The 21,000-nt window shown below is 43.0% G+C and overlaps 2 protein-coding genes across 4 annotated transcripts in view; one reads left to right on the plus strand and one right to left on the minus strand.

Moving 5' to 3' along the window:
• Window positions 1–19,858, plus strand: part of CEP89 (centrosomal protein 89) — a 42,336-nt gene extending 22,478 nt beyond the window's left edge. Inside the window, exons 18-19 of the mRNA XM_087729061.1 lie at window positions 11,074–11,243; window positions 18,194–19,858. Coding sequence (XP_087585187.1) covers window positions 11,074–11,243; window positions 18,194–18,428 — 405 coding nt within the window. The 3' untranslated portion in view covers window positions 18,429–19,858. The remainder of the gene's footprint in view (window positions 1–11,073; window positions 11,244–18,193) is intronic.
• On the minus strand, window positions 7,785–11,078 carry LOC106542230 (E3 ubiquitin-protein ligase RNF182). 3 transcript variants are annotated; one of them, XM_014057930.2, is made up of 2 exons: window positions 10,921–11,078; window positions 7,785–8,565 (listed from the first exon to the last, which is right to left on the minus strand). In XM_014057930.2, the coding sequence occupies exon 2, from the start codon at window positions 8,547–8,549 to the stop codon at window positions 7,824–7,826; it is 726 nt and encodes a 241-aa protein (XP_013913405.2). In that variant the 5' UTR covers window positions 8,550–8,565; window positions 10,921–11,078; the 3' UTR covers window positions 7,785–7,823. The 3 variants fall into 3 exon arrangements, with proteins under 3 accessions (XP_013913405.2, XP_087585185.1, XP_087585186.1); XM_087729059.1 differs by lacking the exon at window positions 10,921–11,078 and adding an exon at window positions 10,656–10,867; XM_087729060.1 differs by lacking the exon at window positions 10,921–11,078 and adding an exon at window positions 10,035–10,165.
• Window positions 19,859–21,000: the final 1,142 nt, after the last annotated feature.

Below are 21,000 nucleotides of genomic sequence, written 5' to 3' on the forward strand. Positions count from 1 at the left end.
GGGGAACGGGGGGGGGGACGGGAAGGAAAGTGAGCCGAAAGCCTCTGCGGAAGGTTGGGGGAACGGGGGGGGATGGGAAGGAAAGTGAGCCGAAAGCCTCTGCGGAAGGTTGGGGGAACGGGGGGGGGGACGGGAAGGAAAGTGAGCCGAAAGCCTCTGCGGAAGGTTGGGGGAACGGGGGGGGGGGAACGGGAAGGAACGTGAGCTGAAAGCCTCTGCGGAAGGTTGGGGGAACGGGGGGGGGAACGGGAAGGAAAGTGAGCGGAAAGCCTCTGCGGAAGGTTGGGGGAACGGGGGGGGGGGAACGGGAAGGAAAGTGAGCCGAAAGCCTCTGCGGAAGGTTGGGGGAACGGGGGGGGGGGAACGGGAAGGAAAGTGAGCCGAAAGCCTCTGCGGAAGATTGGGGGAACGGGGGGGGGAACGGGAAGGAAAGTGAGCCGAAAGCCTCTGCGGAAGGTTGGGGGAACGGGGGGGGGGGGAACGGGAAGGAAAGTGAGCCGAAAGCCTCTGCGGAAGGTTGGGGGAACGGGGGGGGGGGGGGAACGGGAAGGAAAGTGAGCCGAAAGCCTCTGCGGAAGGTTGGGGGAACGGGGGGGGGGGGAACGGGAAGGAAAGTGAGCCGAAAGCCTCTGCGGAAGGTTGGGGGAACGGGGGGGGGGAACGGGAAGGAAAGTGAGCCGAAAGCCTCTGCGGAAGGTTGGGGGAACGGGGGGGGGGAACGGGAAGGAAAGAAAGCACCTCTCATTTCTATTTATGTTTTTCCCATTCAGATTACCGGTATTTTTTTTTCTTGTTTGTACATATGTAGAATAAAAAAGAAAATGATTTTTTAAAAAAAGCGAGCTGTCATGGCGTTGGACTGCGGGCTTCCTTCCACAAGCTGTTGCCTCTCGTGCAAACGTAGGCGGAAAAAATACCGGTACTCGCCGCTACCGAATCAACTGGATAGGAGGAGCAAGAAGGGGGCGCAGGGGAGGCTGTGCCCGGCGCGTCTCTGCTCCCTCGTGCCAAATAGCAGCAAGTTGGGGGAAGATACAAAGAGCAGCAAGTCAGCCCCGCAGGAAGGAAATCTCCCTCGAAAAGTCATCTAAACCGCTTCAAGTCCAGTCGTCTTTTCAGAGCAATTTGTCAAAAAAATATATGCAGAAGTCATTAATCACTTCATGTGATTAAACAGAAGGATTGAAAATGAATTGATATATGTTTAACCCACACCGAATACTTTTAGAAATTTTTAAAAACGTTCTTTGGGGAGAAAAAATATACACATGCATGCACACAAAGTTTTATGATGTAACAAGAGCTTGTTGAAACAATAGCTTTTTTTTGTATACCCTAGAAATCGAAACCATAAGGTAATTACCAAAAGGAATGGGAATCCTTTGTAATATCCCTCAGATCTTTCGGGTTATTGCTCTCTCAACCCCTCTCTCGCCCCGAAAACCCCCCTCCCTGCCCGCGCCTGCTAAACGAGAGCGCTCCGCCCTTCGCTAGCAAGGCAGACGGGCAGCGCGCGCGCCTGTGTGTTTTGTGTGTGTGTGTGTGTGCGTGCGTGCTTGTGTGTGTGTTGAACGAGCATGTGTATTACAGCTGGGGGGGGAGGACGACAAGAAAAAGTCCTGCGGAAGTCAAGAACGGCACCCCCCCCCTCTCTCTTTCATTTTTTCTTTCCTGTTTTCTTGCACTTGAACCTTTAAGCTCCATAAACCTCAGAAACGTTTCCTACGATAAAGGAGCCGGATTCTCCCTTCCTGCCGTTTGTTCTTTGCCAGGGAATTCAACGCTTTGCCTGCAAGGATCGTGGGAGAATAGGGGGATTTTACGGGGAGAAAAAACCGCCCTAAGTCCTAAGAATCCAAACTCCGAGATCAGCTCCGTTCTTCTGGAGGGGAGTGGAAGGAAATATTTTTCCCCAAAGAAGAAAAAATCCATATCCCCAGATATTTGTAAGAGGATTTGAGCGGATTTTCTTGTAAAAGGTTTCGGTGTTATTTAGGAAGGGTGGATGGATGGACGGATAGATGGACAGTATATCAACGCAAGCGGCTCTGGTTCAAGAAGGGCTCTGGTTCATCTCAATGGGCGGAAAGTAAGAGGGAGGGACCCTTCCTCCCTCCCTTCCATCTACTTTATTGAACTCTGTGGGAGGAAAAGCTCTCCTAGCCCCAGTCTGAAGTGAAGGAGTATAAACTATGCCATAAGGAAGTATCTTTAATGTCATCGTCACCCAGCTGACTGTACCCCAGTCCTCCTTCTGGGGGTCGCGGGCTTGTGCCTCGTTTCACACGCTTCGCTTTTGGCTGGCCACGTTGGAAACATGGAGGGGTCAATGGGCTGTGGGGTCTCACGTTCCTTTCCCCCCCCCCCCCATCTCAGCAGTTTCCTCCTCCTCCGTTCCTCCAACCCTTTCCCAGCTCGCACAGGCTTTCGTCTCACGTTCCTTCCCCCCGATCTCAGCAGTTTTCCTTCTCCCGTACTCGTCGCGGGTTATATGCGTGGGCGGGGTATACGGAAAATATTTTACACGATCCTGAAAACCTGCGGGTTATTCGCGTGGGCGGGTTATATGGGTGAAAATACGGTACCGTGATATCTGTTACTGATTTTTCAGGGCAGAATCAGAAACGTAAGCGTTTATGAAAACATGGAAGTAGGACAGATTAGAATATGACGCTCTGGACAAAACAGGCTGTTTTGTGGCCAGATCATCCGTGGAACTTCTCAAGGCAGAGTTATTTCTGGAACTTGCCGAATCTTCTCTGGAATGGTCCAGTCCAGAAGTGGGCTCAGCATGGCCTGGAAGAAAATGAATTTTGCACATTTGTAATCCATAACGAACCCCTCACCGTTCACTCTATTTCATAAGGCTGAGAAATTGATAGTGCTGGTGTTTTAATTGTATTTAGATATACATCTATTCCAAGTTTATCAAGACATGGCTACTTATTAACGAATCAGGTGAAACAATGCCAAGTTTTACTGTTGCCCTTATTAGTGGAACAAAATGAAGTTGAGCATCTGAGTTCTCAACAATGCTTCACCTGCTTTGAGAATGAAGACAGATGTGCCCTTTTTCTGTTGCCCCATACAATATAATTTGGCACCTAAATACTTCATTGGATTTCAATTCATACAGTAATGTTTATCCATTCCTCTGTTAATCGTTGTGGTAGTTTTGAACGTACACTGATGCAGGTTTTGTACTGTTGTTTTCCTGTTGGGATGTGGTGGTTCAGTGGCTAAGACGCTGACTTTGTTGATCAGAGAGATCGGCAGAAGTTCAGCAGTTCAAATCCCCAGTGCTGTGTAATGAAGTGAGCTCCCGTTACTTGTCCCAGCTTCTGCCAATCTAGCAGTTTGAAAGCATGTAAAAAATGCAAGTAGAAAAATAGGGACCACCTTCGGTGGAAAGGTAACAATATTCCGTGTGCCTTTGGCGTTATGGATCTCTGCAACCCCCCAAAAAATCATTTCTGAAATCCATTTAATGGCTCAAACATGAGAAACAGAAGTCTGCTTAGTTTGGCATTGCCAGTGTGGTCAGTCAGGCAGGATATTTAATGTATCGTTCTGTGTGCTTGTTGCTTTCCAGCTACCTAGCAAATTATTTCAAATATCTCCTAATGTGATTGTTAACTTGTTCCTTCCTTCAGGAAATATGATCTGCTTGCCCTAAAAGTTTTTTTTTTGGGTGGGGGGGGCGGGGGGATTTTAATTTTGTTTTGTTTAAAAAGCTGTTACAAAAAGTATTCCTATACCAATCATTTTTGAGGAATCTTACTATTCTTAAGGGACGCGGTGGCTCAGAGGCTAAGACGCTGAGCTTGTTGATCAGAAATGTTGGCAGTTTGGTGGTTTGAATCCCTAGTGCCGCGTAACAGAGTGAGCTCCCATTACTTGTCCCAGCTTCTGCCAATCTAGCAGTTTGAAAGCATGCATGTAAAAATGCAAGTAGAAAAATAGGAAGGGAACAGCGTTCCGTGCTCCTTCAGCGTTTAGTCATGCCCACGGAAACATCTTCGGATAGCGCTGGCTCTTCGGTTTTGAAACTGAGATTAGCACCGCCCCCTAGAGTCGGGAACGACTAGCACATATGTGTGAGGGGAACCTTTGCCTTTACTCTTCTTAACATTAACATATTTATATTGCCATGAGGACACATTTAGAGCAAGAGTTTCAGTTCCTTACATACCAAAAAAAAATGGTCATACTGGTTAATGAGTTAATCTTAAGTTTGCAAGTACTATTTCCAGCTTACACATTTTTTTATAATGACAGCAAAAATAGTATCCCAGTGGATGTGTGCTTGCAAAAGGCCTGTCATTTTAATTTTTCTGCAACAATTATTGAAATGATAAACTTCATAATCTTTTAACATCACGTTACATAAAGCATTGCCCTTTCAGTTTCAGGTTGTCTATATTCTCTTTCCTTTCTTTTAGCCTTAAAATAGATATTTGATTAAAAGTGCAGACACAGAAGTTAAATTATTTTCCCTTTTTTTTCTTTTCTTTTCTGGAAGTCCCTCCAGACCTGGCTTGGCCATCAGTCTTGGAGGGGTGATGGTGTCTCAGGGGACCAATGAGACCTTGAGGGGACTCTGATGCTGATCGCTTGTGTGTGCTTTTTTTTAAAACTTGTCTGTTTAACAAGTTTATTGCTTTTGATGGCAATTCTCTGTTGGGGTCGGGAGAAATCTGTCTCTCCTTTCTCTGTTCATCTGATTTCAGCTCCATTCGTCCTTGTGGTTTCCTCTCATTCAACTCAAACAAATACATTTTGTTGCTTTACTTTTACCCGCTTTTGCCACCGTTCCTTCAAAACCGCTCGTCACTAAAAGTGCCTGCAGTCATCCTAAATATTGTGGCAAAATATTTGCTTTATCCAAATGTTGACCTAGGCATTGACTGCTTATTGTGGTTACGTCTCCATTAAAAGAAGTAAATAGCATTGGACATGACGTGAGCTGGACTCAAAAAACATTTGTGTCATGCCTTTAGTGATCCAAGAGAGAGTCTTCTACCGTTACAGTAGGAGGAAGGGGGAGAGATTTCTAGATTTAAGGAATGCTGTGGATTAAGCAGGTTGTTCTATGGAGTTTTTGAAGTTTTGGAGATTGTATTTCAGAGCAGTGATCAATTTGGCCTTAACAGCTGGAACCCAGTCGCAAGTCTGCAGAAGCCCAATGCTGTTTTCATCCAGGTCGTATAAAGCTGGTGACTTAGAAACCCCTGGTGAAAGTCTCTCTCAATAGAGCAGATTTATGCTGGGCAGAAACCTTTTTGGCATTGATTAAATGAGGAAAATGGGTGCTCCTAGAAGCATTTGTTTCATTGCTTAAACTCTTTCCCCTTCTCCTCATGGATTTTTTTAATCTGGGAAAAACCATGGGATAGTTACACCTATCCTCCACGAGCTGCACTGGTTACCGATTGGTCTCCGGATACGCTTCAAGGTGCTAGTCGTCACTTATAAAGCCCTTCATGGTATTGGACCTGGGTACTTGAGAGACCGCCTGCTGCCAATTACCTCCCAAAGACCTATCAGATCCCACAGATTAGGCCTCCTCCGGGTTCCATCTACTGGCCAGTGTCATCTGGCTATTACCAGGGGGAGGGCCTTCTCTGTGGCTGCTCTGGCCCTTTGGAACGAACCCCCCGCAGAGATTCGGACCCTCACCTCTCTCCAGGCTTTCCGTAAAGCCATTAAAACCGGGCTGTGCCGGCAGGCCTGGGGTTGATGAGTTCCCTTCCCCTCTCGAATCGTGTGACTGTTGATTGTCTTTTGAATTCCCTTGTACCTTCTTTGTTGTAATTCCTTTGTGTTTACCTCCCCCTCCCCTTGGGTTTGTTAGCCGCCCTGAGTCCCTCTGAGAATAGGGCGGCATATAAATAAAATAAACCTTCAACCTTCAACCTTAGAGGCATTAGGGCCTTAACAGAATAACCAGGAGGTACTATGAGTCCCACCACCCCATTTAGTCCCCTGAAAGGATCAGAAATGAAAGCCTTGCCCAACATCACCAGTTACACTCCCTAACATCATCATCCTCTTTTAACAACCCCATAATCCCTTGTGGGGTGTAGCCTGGGCAACTGATTGGAGCTGAGTGTTTACTGGCCAGATGCCCTTCCTGTCACCAGAGCGGAGTTTTATTCAGCAGATATATTCTCAGTGTGCCCAGAGAGAGAAATCTCTGCCTCTCCCTAGCCTCCTGATTGTGAGGCGAGAGCTCCATCTCTGGGCCTCTGCACCCACCCAGTTACACTCCCTATAACCTCCTAAAAAGGGCGGCTTCCAATAAAGTGGCATGCCGTTGCTTATAAAGTAGGTAGAGTTCATCCAGGCTACCAGAATTTCTCCAGCCAGTTCTGGAGAAATCCTGCCTTGAGCAGGAAGTAGGACTAGAAGATCTTGGAGTTCCTTTTTCTAGCCCTATGAACCCATGTTCTGTTTAGAGCAGAGCTGTCCAAACCTGGGAACTTTTAAGACGTGTGGACTTCAACTCCCAGAATTCCCCAGCCAGCCGGCTGCCGGCTGGGGAATTCTGGGAGTTGAAGTCCCCACGTCTTAAAGTTCCCAAGTTTGGACACCCCTGGTTTAGAGGGATGCCGCTTCTGACTGTTGAATTAGCTTCAGCACCTAATTTCGCTACCTAGAGGTTTTTGCAACACGCCAAAGTGCTGAAATATGCCGGCTGCTTGGAATAGCTATTATTTCAAGGTAAAGGTGGGTGACACCAGATTATTCGAATTAAATTACAAAAGGTCACTGCTGACTTTTAAACAGGATTGGAAACTAAGACAATCGTGTTGTGAATTCTGGCATGATTTTGAGAAGTACCACAATCCTTCTCCCCTTGCAAAGCAGCAAGGTTCAAAAACGAGTATGCTCTAGCCAAAAACGTTGTGGCGTGCTCCTTTTTAAACTGATAGAATTGTCTATTGCAGAACAAGACAGCGCATACAATAAAACAAAACCTCTTACCCTTTTTTTTTAGCATAGCGGCTTCATATCCCTATACAATGTATGGATACATAGCAACATACATAAAAACTGCTCGTTTTAATTTAGCAACACGATGCATCGATACACAAGTGATATCTAAAACTTTATCAGAGAAGTCTATATTGCCAGAAATTGGTCTAGTTTATTTTTCAGACTGTAGCACAATTAGAGCTATATTTTTTTCTTAAATTAAGCATTGGCTAAAGTGCCGTCCAATTTGACAGTGTGTGAAGAGTTCAAAAATTGCAGTCATTGATCTCTCCTGCCTTCTTAGCAAAGCAAGAGATAAATTCGTACTGCTTTCTTCAAGAAAGCTGTGAATCAAATTAAGCATGGCCCTAGTTTAACAAAGCAATTTTTCTCTTTTAACTCCCCCCTCCCTCCTTTGACGTAACAGTCTGGGGAGTAAGGAAAATAACTTCAGGCTGCTTTCTCAGGGAAAAAACATTCTTCTCACTAGCTTCTGGTCCAACTTGTGATTGAGTAAGAGGCAGCCTTCAAAATATATTAAAAGGATGCATTCAGAGACATCAGCTCAATTTCTCCTCCTCGTCAGCCAGTGCTTTGAGCAGCTTTGATCCAATAAGACAATATTGCATTTTCAAGATGTCAGATTTCTCCCACAGAAAGATTTGTATCTTTTCTAGAAAGATCATCTTTATTCATTACTGTAGTCAGAAGAATGGAATGCTGAAAACACCAGTTCATAGACCGATGTCCTTTTTTTTATTTTATTTTACTTACAATCACATTTAAAAAAAAAAAACCCCATCGTGCAGACTTTGCGCTGTCTCGATATCCTCCTGTGTTTGGCATCAATTCCTAGAAGAACAGTCGCACATTCCCTGGCAGAGGCACTGACAGAAACCATACACAAGACACACCGTGAGACTAGATGGCACGAGACTGACACAGACAATTCCCAGAGTGACTTTCTGAATCACTAATAAATAGATACCAAGGGGCAAAGAACCGAAATAAAAAAAGCCAAGGAGCCAGACTAGTATCCTGGGGACGTGGTTACAGAGCTTGGAGAAAACATCCTGGTCTAACTGGTTGGTGGAGTTGACAGATTCTGAGTCCAGGCTGTGATCGGTGTAATAATCCGAGAGGGTGTTTTGGCTGGGAGTCCGGGGGGAATCCCTCTGTACTTCCATGATGGTGATCACCAGGCAGTTTGAGGAGCCCCGCGAAGGACTTGATGAAGCCAAGGTCTTTGGGGTCAGGAGAACTTCCTTGCACTCTGAATTCCATGTCGACTTGTCTTTGGTTACCAGCCTGGACAAGATATTCAAGTCATCCGGGAGCCCTTCTATCTCTTCTTCCGGCAGCTCCGTTTCATGCCGGCAGAAAGGGCAGCTGATGTGAAGCGAGCCGCTGCCCACCTGAAGGATTTTAGTCAGGCATTTTGCACACACTCGGTGGAGGCAGTCCAGGAGTTTGGGCTTGCGACTCTGGAGGTTGAATTTCTGGTAGCAGATTTTGCACTCCAGCTCCTCGTTCAGCACTTTCTCTTCCCTGTCGGTTTGCGGATAATTCATCTTCCCGTTAGGCACACTGTCCCAAAAAAAAAAGAAGAAGAAGAGCAATGAGTTTTCCCTACTTTCTTTTAATCAGGCCTTTTTTGTAAGAGTCATTTCTGTCGTTGCATTTATTTGTTTACTGGAAAAAAGGGATAGGTTAAAATTCATTAAACCCGTTCACATTTCTCATTACGAATGCGTTACATTTAATTTCATATAATTTTACAACGTTGGTTTTTTTTTTAACCTCATGCGTCTTACCATCTCCTGGAAGTTGTTTTTCCAACAACCAGATATTCAACCTTTTCTTGACTGTTTGAGTAATATTTACAACTTTTGCTCAGATTATCTTCTAGTGTCATTTCTTTCAAAGCACAACTGTAATTGATTAACTCAAAAGTTGATGCAAAAGTAATCTTGCTCCCTGTTGTTTCCAAAGCCAAAATATTTGGGCACGTGGAAAGCTACAGTATCTTATTGCTGCCATGATATTAGTCCTTTCCCAGTTGTATTATTTAGTTTATTGTAATGGCAGTAGTTTTCCAGGATTTCAGATAGGTCTTAAATGGGAATTGAAGACTAACTTCAGTTCTGGTACTTGAAGTACACACAGCTTAAAGTCCTCAAGGTTGAAAATGCTGAACTAGAATAATATTCTGTGAAATCCCCCCCCCCCCAATGCTTAAACCACTGTGGGACTTCCTCAGATGTATCCTTACATGAAGTGAGAGAAAGAGATGAGCACAAGATGAGCTGATGAACCTTACAGATGGCAAACGTATCTTATCTTGTATCTCGGAAACGTTCATGAGAACAGTACATTGTCTTCTCCTCCTTTCCCGATTATTTGGATGACACTGTATACTATCTGCATTCAATAAAAGGTTGACATCCTACATGCATTTAAAATAATGCTTACAGAATAAGTATTATTTTTAATGGATTAATATCCAGTGAAAGAGAAAAGAAAAGGAAGCTTCCTCATTTACCTTTTTAAACTGCTAAAAAGTCCTCATAGACACCACGAGCATTTGGGATGTCCATTTGAGCAAGTGCACCTCTATGCGTCAAGCTATTCCTGGGTCGGCTGTTTTACTATCCTACGAGCCTTCCGTATGGAATCAAGTGTGATCTAGACTCCAGTCTGACTAAAGTTTCATAGAAGCTAAGTTTTTATCCCGATTAAACAACAAAAGCAAAACAATCATATATCATAACCAGCTACAGAATAAAATTAAAAAATAGAAAAGCTTCTAAGGCTGGACCTATGGGCTGACGCAAAGTAGATGGGCCAGTACAATCTAATCACATTTTCAAATGCTTACTGGCATCAGGTTCAAGCATAGACAATGTACCGAATCAAACTAATCCATCTGGTCCTATCCTGGCTAACTTGTTTTGTGCATGGGAACCAAGGAATGTCTGGAATTAAATGTGTTATATGCGACCGTATCCCCATGAAATTCAAACGTCCCCCGAACTCTAAATGACAAATACACTCACATTCTTTATAATAAGCAAGATCTTCATATTCTGAGGGCTAGATTAATGTGAAAGTTTCAAGAGTCGAGAGGTGAAATGGGCAACACATCCAAATGCGGTTGAAATCTGCTTCAGTATTTATGTATCCATTCCTATGTTGCTTCCATTTTTTTTTATTCATGAAAATCACTGCAAAGAGCTGGCTCTCCAACTATAGACTTGAAGCAGGGTTAGAGCCTTCACCATCAGAGTAGCTGTTAACCCGATCAGTCTGCGTTTGTTGGCAGGAAAATATTTGTTCTAAGAAACATCTCTTTCCTTTCAGACCTGATGACAGCAGCGCTTGTCTAACGAGGCACTCTGATTAATTTTGATTATTCAGAGCCTAATGCCATATTTGTCCCAAAATAGCTTTAAAAGCGCCATTTGCACATCAGGCTTTTTCAAAGAAGGCATATGAAGTGCGAGAGAAAGGAAAAGGGAGTTACTTTCCGGTATTCTAGAAAGAAAACAAATACATAATCATCAGGGTAACAGAAGCATCAATTTGCAAAGCTAAGATTGTTTCTTTTTCCCCCTCCTTGTGCTCAGATTAAAGGACAAATAACCCATCAGGTAGGGTCACGTCTCTTTCATCATTACCTGGAGAGTGATGATTAAAACTTGACTGTTGACCTTGTAGAGAAGCAGGTGTGTTTAAAGTCTAGCTGTTCATCGTGTCTAGTCAAACCAACATTTGGCTTTGAAGCTATTTGAGAACTGCCTTTCTAGGAGGAGGAAAAACCCTAGGATGAAACACCGTCTTGCCAAGGCAGTGACATCTTTGTCGTCTTCGTTGGCAAGCTGTGCGTTGGTAAACATGCTCGAAGAAAGATGACCCGATCGCCTTTCTTTGATTCCCACCTACCCGATTTGTTCTCCGAACCGGGCATCCCATGACTCAGGACGAAGCAACCGAGAGAAAGAACCATCTTCCCCCTTTGGTTACGATCCATCTTCTGCCCCTGCAGCAGCCCGAGAGTCGTGTGCTTTGAACTGGGTTCTGTTCCAACTCTCACAGGTGTATAAAAAGACGGCGGCAGGCAAGCTCGGGGACATCAACCTCAAAATGACAGAGCAAGAGAAGGAATTTGCGGGGAGGACCACTCAGTACCAGCGAGAAATGAAACACCTCCAGCGGCTGCTGCAAGAGAAGCAGGAATCCCTCGATGAAGCTTTGCAGCAGAAGAGGTAAGTTACTCCCAGGTTCCTTCCATAAACAAATTGCATCCATTTGGTTAAAAGACGGGGGGGGGGGGGGGGAGAGAATGCAGAACTTACTGTGAGAGCCCCATCTGGTGTACTCTGTCTGCATTCGCTCTTCTTTCTCTTCTCTGCTGGATTGAAAATACCATCTCCTCCCTCTCCCTCCCCCTCCCTCAGCCTTCAAAACCTTGAAGGAAGGAATTGATTTGCAAGGGGTGATAAACCAGCTTAACGAATCCTGCCGGCTGCTTGTCGAGTCTTCCTGAAGGAGGCACAAGGCGGACAAGAGCGATTAACTTTTGAACTCCATTTTCAGTCCTTCTCTCTAGAGTGAATCCATGGTCAGACGCTGTCTGATTTCACGGGGATTTTTTTTTCCCCAGCAAGGGACTGATCCGTCCCAGATGGTCAGTTCTCTTAGAAACCAACCAGAGAGGTCGGTTAACGATGCTTAGCAAAATCTTTCCTGAATGGGGAATTTGGCAGCTCTTGGCTGAAGGAAGATTTTCTGTGTTAAAGTAATTTGTAAGGTATAAGCACAGATTAACAGAGTTGGAAGGGACCTTATAGGTCATCTGGCCCAACCTGCCATTTCCGACAAATGGCAGTCCAATCTCTTCTTGAAAGTCTCAAGTGATGAAATTCCCACAACTTCCGAAGGAACTTTTGTTCCATTGATTGATTGTTCTGTCAGAAAGTTCCTCCTTATTTCCAGGTTGAATCTCTCCTTTTTCAGTTTCCATCCATTATTCCTTGTCTGTCCTTCAGGTGCTTGGGAAAATAGCTTGACCCCTTCTTCTCTGTGGCAGCCCCTCAAATATTGGAAGACTGCTATCATGTCTCCCCTGGTCCTTCTCTTCTCTTCACTAGACTAGCCATGCCCAGTTCCTACAACCGTTCTTCATATGTTTGAGTCTCCAGTCCCCTAATCATCCTGGTTGCTCTCCTCTGCACTTTTTCTAGAGTCTCAACATCTTTTTTATAGTGTGGTGACCAAAGCTGGATGCAGTACTCTAGGTGTGTGGTCTTACTGGGGCTTTATATAGTGGTATTAGTACCTCACTTGTCTCAGATAATGTTTTGATGACTATGATCATTTTTAACCAACACAGGAGATAGATAATGGAACAGTTTTCTTTGCAGATCATCTCTAACCATTGTTTGATAAAATAAGGGAAGTAACAGTTCAAGCTGTGTGCCATCTGGGTCTATAGTAACGACTCACCTATTCCAGGATACATTGCATGATACGACCACTGCTGACTTCTTTACAAAGTGGGCACCCTATTAATGGAACCACCTGTGCCACAAGGCATGATGTATTGGGCATGCCATTTAACAATCCACCCTTTTTAAAAAGAGCAACCTTTTGGGTGTTTTACATTGCATAGCATGAAGATTGTCCAAGGAAGATGCTGGCCACTGCTTTAGTCTATGCCTCATTTTAAATGTTTGAAATGCCTAATTTTAGGCCAGTTGTATTGAACAGAGTGCATGAGACAGAAGAAGAATTAGCATTATCTTTATTAGCTTTTTGTTTTGTGCTCTGCAGCAAAAATTCTACAAGAATAAGGTACCTCTCATCATTAAAATCAAAAGTTGTACTGCCCCCAGGCCTATAACACATAATTAGAAAGTTTTTTAAAAAAAGATGTTGAAAGGAGAGGAGAAGACAAAACCCAGACACTGACTTTTAAAGTTAACAGTATTCAATAATGACCAATTGGGGAGAGGAAGGGCAGAGTTGATGGAATAGCCACCTTCTCGTCTTCTCTCCCTCTGATGTCACCTGGTAAAATGGAATATAATGAATTAATCATTCGGTTAATGGTCTGGTTAAGCATCTAACTATGGTGACGATGGTGGTTTTTTTTAATGTAATATTTAAAAAAAGGTTGTAGGATAACCTGGTCAAAAGACTTTACTGATACTGAAGCCAGATTCCTTCAGTGTTGGGTTGAGGTCTGCTTGCAGTTCTTCTGAAATCTGAAATTGCTTTAAGGAGGAAATGTTTTCTTTTATGCTACAGCCTATCATGCAAAAAAAAACAGATTTCTCGAATCTCAGGTCAGCCTTTGATGTGGCTTTTGATCTGTGAAAGCCTTCCACCACCACTACTGCCCTTGTTCGAAGAATAACCGAAAGAGGGAATTATTGATTGGTGGTAGGGTTGTTCTTAAACATCTGTAGCTTGGCAACGAAAATCAGGAGCACTGGGCTAATTTCTAATACTGTTGTTGATTTGTTCCCCTTAGTTTACTTAAGGACAACATTTGTTGTCTGGGAAATGGTTCCCAACAGATAGAAATTTCAGCAACACATTAAAACTAATGTCAGGGAACAGACAGCCTTAACTCCTTCTCCTCGTCCTCCAACTCCTCTAGAATACGTAATTGTATGTCTAAAGAAGGAGGGATGCGTGTGTGATTGTTACATAAAGGAAGAGTCAACAGAACAAGCGATAAAGCTGGTTGTACCATTCTAAAGGCTCACCTTCCGCTTTGCAAGGAGACCTTTGGTTGGTTTCCTTGGGTTCATATCGAACGTTCTTTGGAGAATGTTAGTCGTTGAAGTTACAGGGGCTAAAAAAATGGAATTGAGCTTATAAATCAGGGCATCAAGACTGGCCACATGCTTGAAAATGTTGCCTTGAGGTACTGAAGCAACTTACTTAACTACTTATTACTGATGAAGGCATATAAGATGTAGCAAAGGATTTACCCTGTTTCCCTGAAAATAAGACCATTTTTAAAGTATAGCCGCTGTTAGAATGTGCCTGGAATACCTTGATATAAAATTTATTTAGTCTAGCAGGAAACCTCCTTCGAATTCGAGATATAGGAAAGCAATCAGGATCATTATAAAATTGATAGTGTAACAGTATGCTGCAGTGGTGGGTTGCAGGCGGTACGCCCCGGTACGGGTGTACTGAAGCCTGCCTGGAGCATCAGGGACCGTTCTGGTACAGTGCTCCGGAGGGCCCATCTGCCTGCCTGAGCTCCTTACCGGTCTTTTAAGTCTTCGGCACTTCCGCACACGCACACCGTGTGTACAGTGCCTGCATGATGCTCCGCTGAGCATCTGGAGCCTCACGGAGGCATTAAGATACATGCACATGCTAAGCGTGTCCATGTGGATGCCACCGGGCTTGTTCCAACCGTACCCGTTGGAACGGGATCCGGAACCCACCACTGGTATGCTGTCTGTATAATAGCATATTGATCACGCACTGCACCATTGATATGGCACGGTGGTTAGAATGCAATATTGCAGGCTAATTCTGCCCACTGCCAGGAGTTTGATCTTGACTGGCTCAAGATTGACTCAACTTTCCATCCTTCTGAGGTCGGTAAAATGCAAACCCAGATTGTTGGGGGACAATATGCTGACTGTGTAAACCACTTAGAGCAGGGGTCCCCAATCTGTAGTTTGTGGACCGACACTGGGCCACACCATGACAAAAACTGGGCCACACAAACAAACGACGCCCCATCCGTAGGATACAGGCAGTACACAAAACCACACCTGCTCTGGTCTGCAGGGAAAAACTCTCTCCATGGAACTGGTCCCTGATGCCCAAAAGGTTGGGGACCTCTGACTTAAAAACTGCTGTGAAGCACCAGGAAGAGGTATATAAGGCTAGATGCTATTGTTGTTGCCATCTGGTTTTGACTGATCTTGAGTGATTCTCCTCTCTGTGAGGAGAAGATGGAAGGCTGAAGACCAAAGAATGCAAACCAGCTGAGATGGAAGCAATGTCATTTCTTCAAGGCTATGGAGAAATGTAACCAGGCTTTGCTTTTGAAGTTTTCCATTCTTAAAGAAACAAAAGAGATGTTGCCATTTGTCTGTCTGTACGGCAAATCAATAACTTCTTATTTGCCGTCTTGCAATCTCATTAGCTTTGAGGAGTCTCGAGAACTGCAAAGCGGATGGGGATAAATGACAACTTCATACTTTGTCTGTAAAGTCTTCCATCTTGAATGAAAATTTCTAATGGGCTCAAGGGAGCCAAGACCTCCGGGAAGTAAATCAATTTTAGCCAGTCGGTGGTCTTGACTATCCATTGCAGACCTTGCTTCCAGGTGAAAGGCAGTTTTAGAAACACAATGAGGGACACAATTGAAGCCCTCAAAGGATTTGAACTGAATTGCCTTCAAGAGGGAAAAGTCTTTGCGCACATAAGCTAAGCATCCTATCATAGACAAATAACCATCTTCCCCTAAAACGCCAAATTTTTTTAGGAGAAAAATGCAACCTATGAGATTATAAAGTAGGTACTTACCTTATTTGCAAGCTAAGCTAAATGAAACTGGAGAGTGAACAGAATTGAATATTATTGAAACCTGTTTAGCCTGAGGTGCTTTCGTGGCGTGGAGACAATAACTTGGTCCTTAACACCAATAAGACCAAGGAGCTTACAGTGGACTATAGAAGGAATAGATCAGACATCCAGCCCTTGCTTATCAAGGGAGACCGAGTGGAGCAAGTGGCCAGTTTTAAGTTCCTGGGTGTTATCCTAAAAGAGGACCTGACCTGGGGCATCTCACATTGCAGCCCTGGTCAAAAGGGCTCAGCAGAGATGATACGACCTGAGGCTTCTCAGGAAACAACAACTGAAGGAAAAACTGCTGGTGACCTTCTACCGCTGCACCATAGAGAGTATTTTAACTTACTGTATCTGTGCATGGTTTGCCAATTGCAGAGGGGCAGATAGGACAGCACTTCAGAGGGTTAATGCCATTGCCCTGAGGATCATTGGTTGCCCTCTCCCCTCTTTGGAAGAGCTTTAGAGCTCCCGTTGCCTTAAGAAAGTTCAAAGCATTCTTAAAGATCCATCTCATCCTGGGCATCCCTTTTTTTTAACTATTACCATCTGGCAGATGGTACAGGATAATAGCAATAGCAGTAGACTTATATACCGCTTCATAGGCCTTTCAGGCCTCTCTAAGCGGTTTACAGAGAGTCAGCATATTGCCCCCAACAATCTGGGTCCTCATTTTACCCACCTCGGAAGGATGGAAGGCTGAGTCAACCCTGAGCCGGTGAGATTTGAACCGCTGACCTGCTGATCTAGCAGTAGCCTGCAGTGCTGCATTTAACCACTGCGCCACCTTGGCTCTAGAATAAAAAAACCAAGGACAAATAGGCTGAAAAACAGCTTTTATCCCAGGGCAACCCTAACTATATTGAATTCGGCAGTACAGTGCAATATCGGGTTTTCAATTTCAATTATATAGGATGTGTTTTTATTTTTATAATTATAATGTACACAGAAGAGGGCATTTAATTTCATTTCACAATGTGCAATGACAATAAAATTAACTAACTAACTTGTGTTCCACACATACATGTAACCTTTGCACCCAGGAAAAGTTACATGATTAATTTACATCATTATTATATTTTCAGCCCTTTACAACTAGCTTAAAATTCAAAACCAGGGTCCTGCCGAACAGCATATACAATGCAGTCTTCTAACCTTACATGGGAGAAGATTGAATTAGGATGAGACAGCGCAACATTTACCAGCTGAGACAGGGCCAAGATTCTTGATGACTCTAGGCACAATTGCTTAAAAGATTTATTGGTCCGGAGATAGATTTCAAGAGCAGAAGATTATTGCAAATCTGTTCTCATCAGCAGTCATGTAATCTATCTAATTAAGGCTGAGTGAACATCAAGGAAGTGTGAAACCCAAGAGAAAGAAATAAAATCCAGGGATCAAATCATATACAGCCAATTTTTCAACCTACTTCAAAAGAATGTAGATAATAGCAGAACTCCTGTTTGAGATTTTTTTTTTCTCCTAGGCTATGGGGAGTTTGAAGCGGTTCCTATTTAAAAAATCTTAAAATGTTTGAATTCAAACAAATAATCATGAATGAGCAGAAGAGGCTTTTAGGAGCTACATGTTGTTCTCCACTGCCCTATAAGTTTTTTCTTCCGTGATGTCTCATGTCTTTTTTTAATTACAGGTAGTCCTCGATTTACAACCATTAACTTAGTCACTGTTTGAAGTTATAACGTTGACTTATGATCTGTTTAATGACCGTTGCAGAATCCCCATGGTTATTGCGATCAAAATTCTGGCATTTGGCAACTGGCATGTTCTTATGATGCTTGCACTGTCCCAAGGTCATGTGATCACCATCTGTAACCTTCCTAGCCAGCTTCCAACAAGTAAAGTCAGTAAGGGAAGCCAGATTCGCTTAATGACCACACTTAACAACTGCCATGATTCACTTAACAATGATGGCAAATAATGGTGGTAAATGGGGGGCAAAACTCATTTAACAATTGTCTTGCTCAGCAAGGGAAATTTGGGATTCTTTTATATTCCTAAAAAAAGGAAGTAACTGCACCCCTGAATTTTGATAATCGTATTCATAATGAGAATTTTAACAGTAAACATCTCTATCTTTGCATACATGAACTCTTGAGATAATACACCTCACTTAATCTCAAATTAGTGGTTTCCAGATTTGTTGAGCTGCAACACCCATAATTCAATGCATTTGGACATCGCAAGTTGTTAAGTCAGGTGCATCTCAGACAGGTGTTAACACCTGCAAAATGGGTCATTTAAAAAATGAGCTGTACAGAGAATCCTTAACTCTTGCTGATTCATTGATCCATGCTGTCATTAATAAGAGAAAGGAAAGTTAAGGTAATTCTTTGTGATGTTTTCTGAACTAGCTGCAGATAAGAGGATGAAGATATGAGAACATTTTATTGAACATTAGCTTAGAGATCCTTTATCATTCTTGTTCAAAGTACACGGTGTTCCTTCACCATCAGGCAAGATACTAAAATTAATGTAATCGTTCTGACTACGCTGATTGATCGTTCACCTCCAAAGGGCGGCTTAAACATGGAGGGCAAGGAGCATGCAAACTTGGCCCATCCTTTTTCTTTTTTTTCTCTCTTCTCAGGGAAATGGAAAGTGAACTTGAAATAATTTGGGAATCAACCACCAAAGAAAACCGGAGGATGAAGGAACTCTTGCATAAATCTCTGGAGAAGAACCCGCAGAATTCGGTCAACGCTGCTTACGAATTACCCTCAACTGACATTTCTCAGAAAGTCCTGCTGGGTAGATACGGCTTTAGCTACTGTGATGTAGAGGTGTCCTCACCCACTCATGCTCCGAAGGAAGAAGACAACTAAATGTTAAGGAAGTGGATATCTCTGCTTCCTGCTGGGCAAACTGGGATTGGAAGAAGCAAACTTAAAAGAGCGAATGGGAACCTGGTTAGAAGCAAAGTATGATTTGCCAGTTGGGTTGAGAGGTCTTCTCAGTTGGGATTAGCATTGTATTATAAGGGACCTTTCAAAGCCTTGAGAAGCATCTTTCATGCTAAAAAGCATATTTCTTGCCTTGACCACTATGAAGAACATACAATGCAGAGGTATTCTGTCGGCTCGGACCGGTTCACCCGAACCAGTAGTGGCCCTATCCACCCGCCCCAACTCTATGACGTCCCATGTAGGCACTCTAGTTAGCCAAAGTGCATGCGCAGAAGGCTGTGCGCATGCGCGGCCACTCAAATTTGTGAACCAGTAGGGAAGGTTAGTGAATACCACCCCCGAGACAGTGGTACCTCGGTACTCACTGTTGATTGGTACCGGGAAGCGCGATGAGTACCAAAAATAATGAGTAGCAATTTTTCACCCATAAGGAATAATAGCCTGAGTCACAAAGCTGCCAACACAGACAATTTCTAACTGGTGTGTTGAGTACAAAACATGGATGACCAAATTTCTGTGTCAAAATGCTTTGAGTACTGAATTCAATGGGTTTCAAAGCAGTTGAGTACCAAGGTACCACTGTACAGATTTGATGCTGCAAAAAGACAGATCCCTCTCAATAAAGCTTCCAATTGATAGACAGGGCTTTCAGCACCCACTCTGCCTCTCTTGGGGTTTCCGGAGGGCCTGTTTTACCTATCTGCAATTCTGAGAACATCTTTCCTAGAAGAAGCCCCATTCAATGAAGTATTTAATGGAAGTCAAGAGTTGACTAGTGTTGTCAGTACGACATTTAGATGCTTAAACCAAAGAACAACTATTTTAATTGACTTTATACATAACTCTGCACTTTTTAATTAAGCAACTCAGATTTGGGGGCTGAAATGGCTGAACTGAGCCTTGATCTAGCTGAACTTTTATAATGAAATGGACAAAAAAGATAAGAGTACATAATATCTAGTCTTTTACTTAAGAGAAATTCTTGTTTTTAAAAGTTTATATCTATATATCTATATCTATATCTATCATATATATACTAATTATATATATAGTATTGCTTGGAAATAATGAATTAAAAAGTATAAGCAATATAAGTGGGAAAACATATAACTGTAGAGCAATGTAACTAAGAGGAAAGAAGAATACTTTGAAATTGAAAATATGTAGAATCATGGGTCGATTTGGAAACAATAGCCTTATTTGATCATTTGAATGTATGTAGCTAGGTCATTAAATTTCCATCAGAATTCTTACATTTCAGGGACTTTCTTCCCCAAGACAATCAAGGCAATTAATAAGAGTGATTTGAGGGAGATCTCTCTCTCTCTCTCTCTCTCTCTCTCTCTCTCTCTCTCTCTCTCTCTCTCTCTCTCTCTCTCTCTCTCTCTCTCTCTCTCTCTCTCTCTCTCTCTCTCTCTCTCTCTCTCTCTCTCTCTCTCACACACACACACACACACACACACTCACTCTCACTCTCTCTCACTCTGTGTGTCTCTCTCTCTCTCCCCCCCCTCTCTCCCCAGTGTTTTTAATTTATCCTAATGATTGGCTGGATACATCTGTAACTTTATAAATGCTGACAGTTGTGTACTATTTACAGCTTTGTTTCCCAATTATGCTTTTTATAATAATAAAATGCTTATTTTAAAGGGCACAGACTTTGTGTTCGTTTTTCTTTTTTTGTTAGAGCAATTGTCTAGAGGGAACCCTCAATATTTAGGACATGAAAGAGATCCTGGTGAGCAAAGCTGGTCTTCCCATCGCTTGAAAATCAATATCATCCTCCGAAATGCTGACAAAAGATGCAGAATAACAGTGGGATGACTTCTGCTGATTTATTCGTGGTTAATTGGACTTTTAAAGAGCAAATCTCCAAGAGTCACGGATGCTGCCCGAGATTAAAGAGAAATTGTGGAGAGTGACTGTCAGGGTCTTCCCCGCAGCTCTGGATATAAAAGAGGAGATAATTAAATAAACAGAATTAATGATTAGAAGCTTTTTTTCAACCGGGAGATCTCCTGCAGCTTAGGAAAGGAAGTAGCCTTCAACCCACCCCTTTTTATACTTGATCCTTCTTTTTAAAAATAAAATCAATTTTCTATTAAGGCTATATTGGCAGCAGACTTAACTGATTATATACACAGAGGCAGTACTTCCCCTGTTATTTTCACCTTCCAGAAATAAGACATTAGCTACAGTATTTATGGCCTGCCAAAATTAATATTAGATCATTATTTCTGCATATACAACAGATTGCAAGGAACTAGCTCACGGAGATCTTAATACTGATGTATTTTAAGAACCTGTGGGGATTTTTTTTTTTTTTTTAAATTTTGGCCTTTCCCTGCTGTTAACACATCTAATAATTGTCAATTTTATGGATTGCTTTTATTCTTTTTCTCATATTGTAAGAGATGTTTAACTGACAGCACAGTTGAATAGGCAACATTAGGTCCATCCATGATGCTGTATACCTATGATGGCAAACTTA

Source organism: Thamnophis sirtalis, unplaced genomic scaffold (genome assembly GCF_051295495.1).
Source record: "Thamnophis sirtalis isolate CommonGarterSnake01/CBP01778 unplaced genomic scaffold, rThaSir2_p1.2 scaffold_14, whole genome shotgun sequence".
Taxonomy (NCBI): domain Eukaryota; kingdom Metazoa; phylum Chordata; class Lepidosauria; order Squamata; family Natricidae; genus Thamnophis; species Thamnophis sirtalis.

Coding starts and splice junctions, on each gene's coding strand:
- LOC106542230 (XM_014057930.2), bottom strand. CDS start 8,549: ATGAATTATCCGCAAACCGACAGGGAAGAGAAAGTGCTGAACGAGGAG.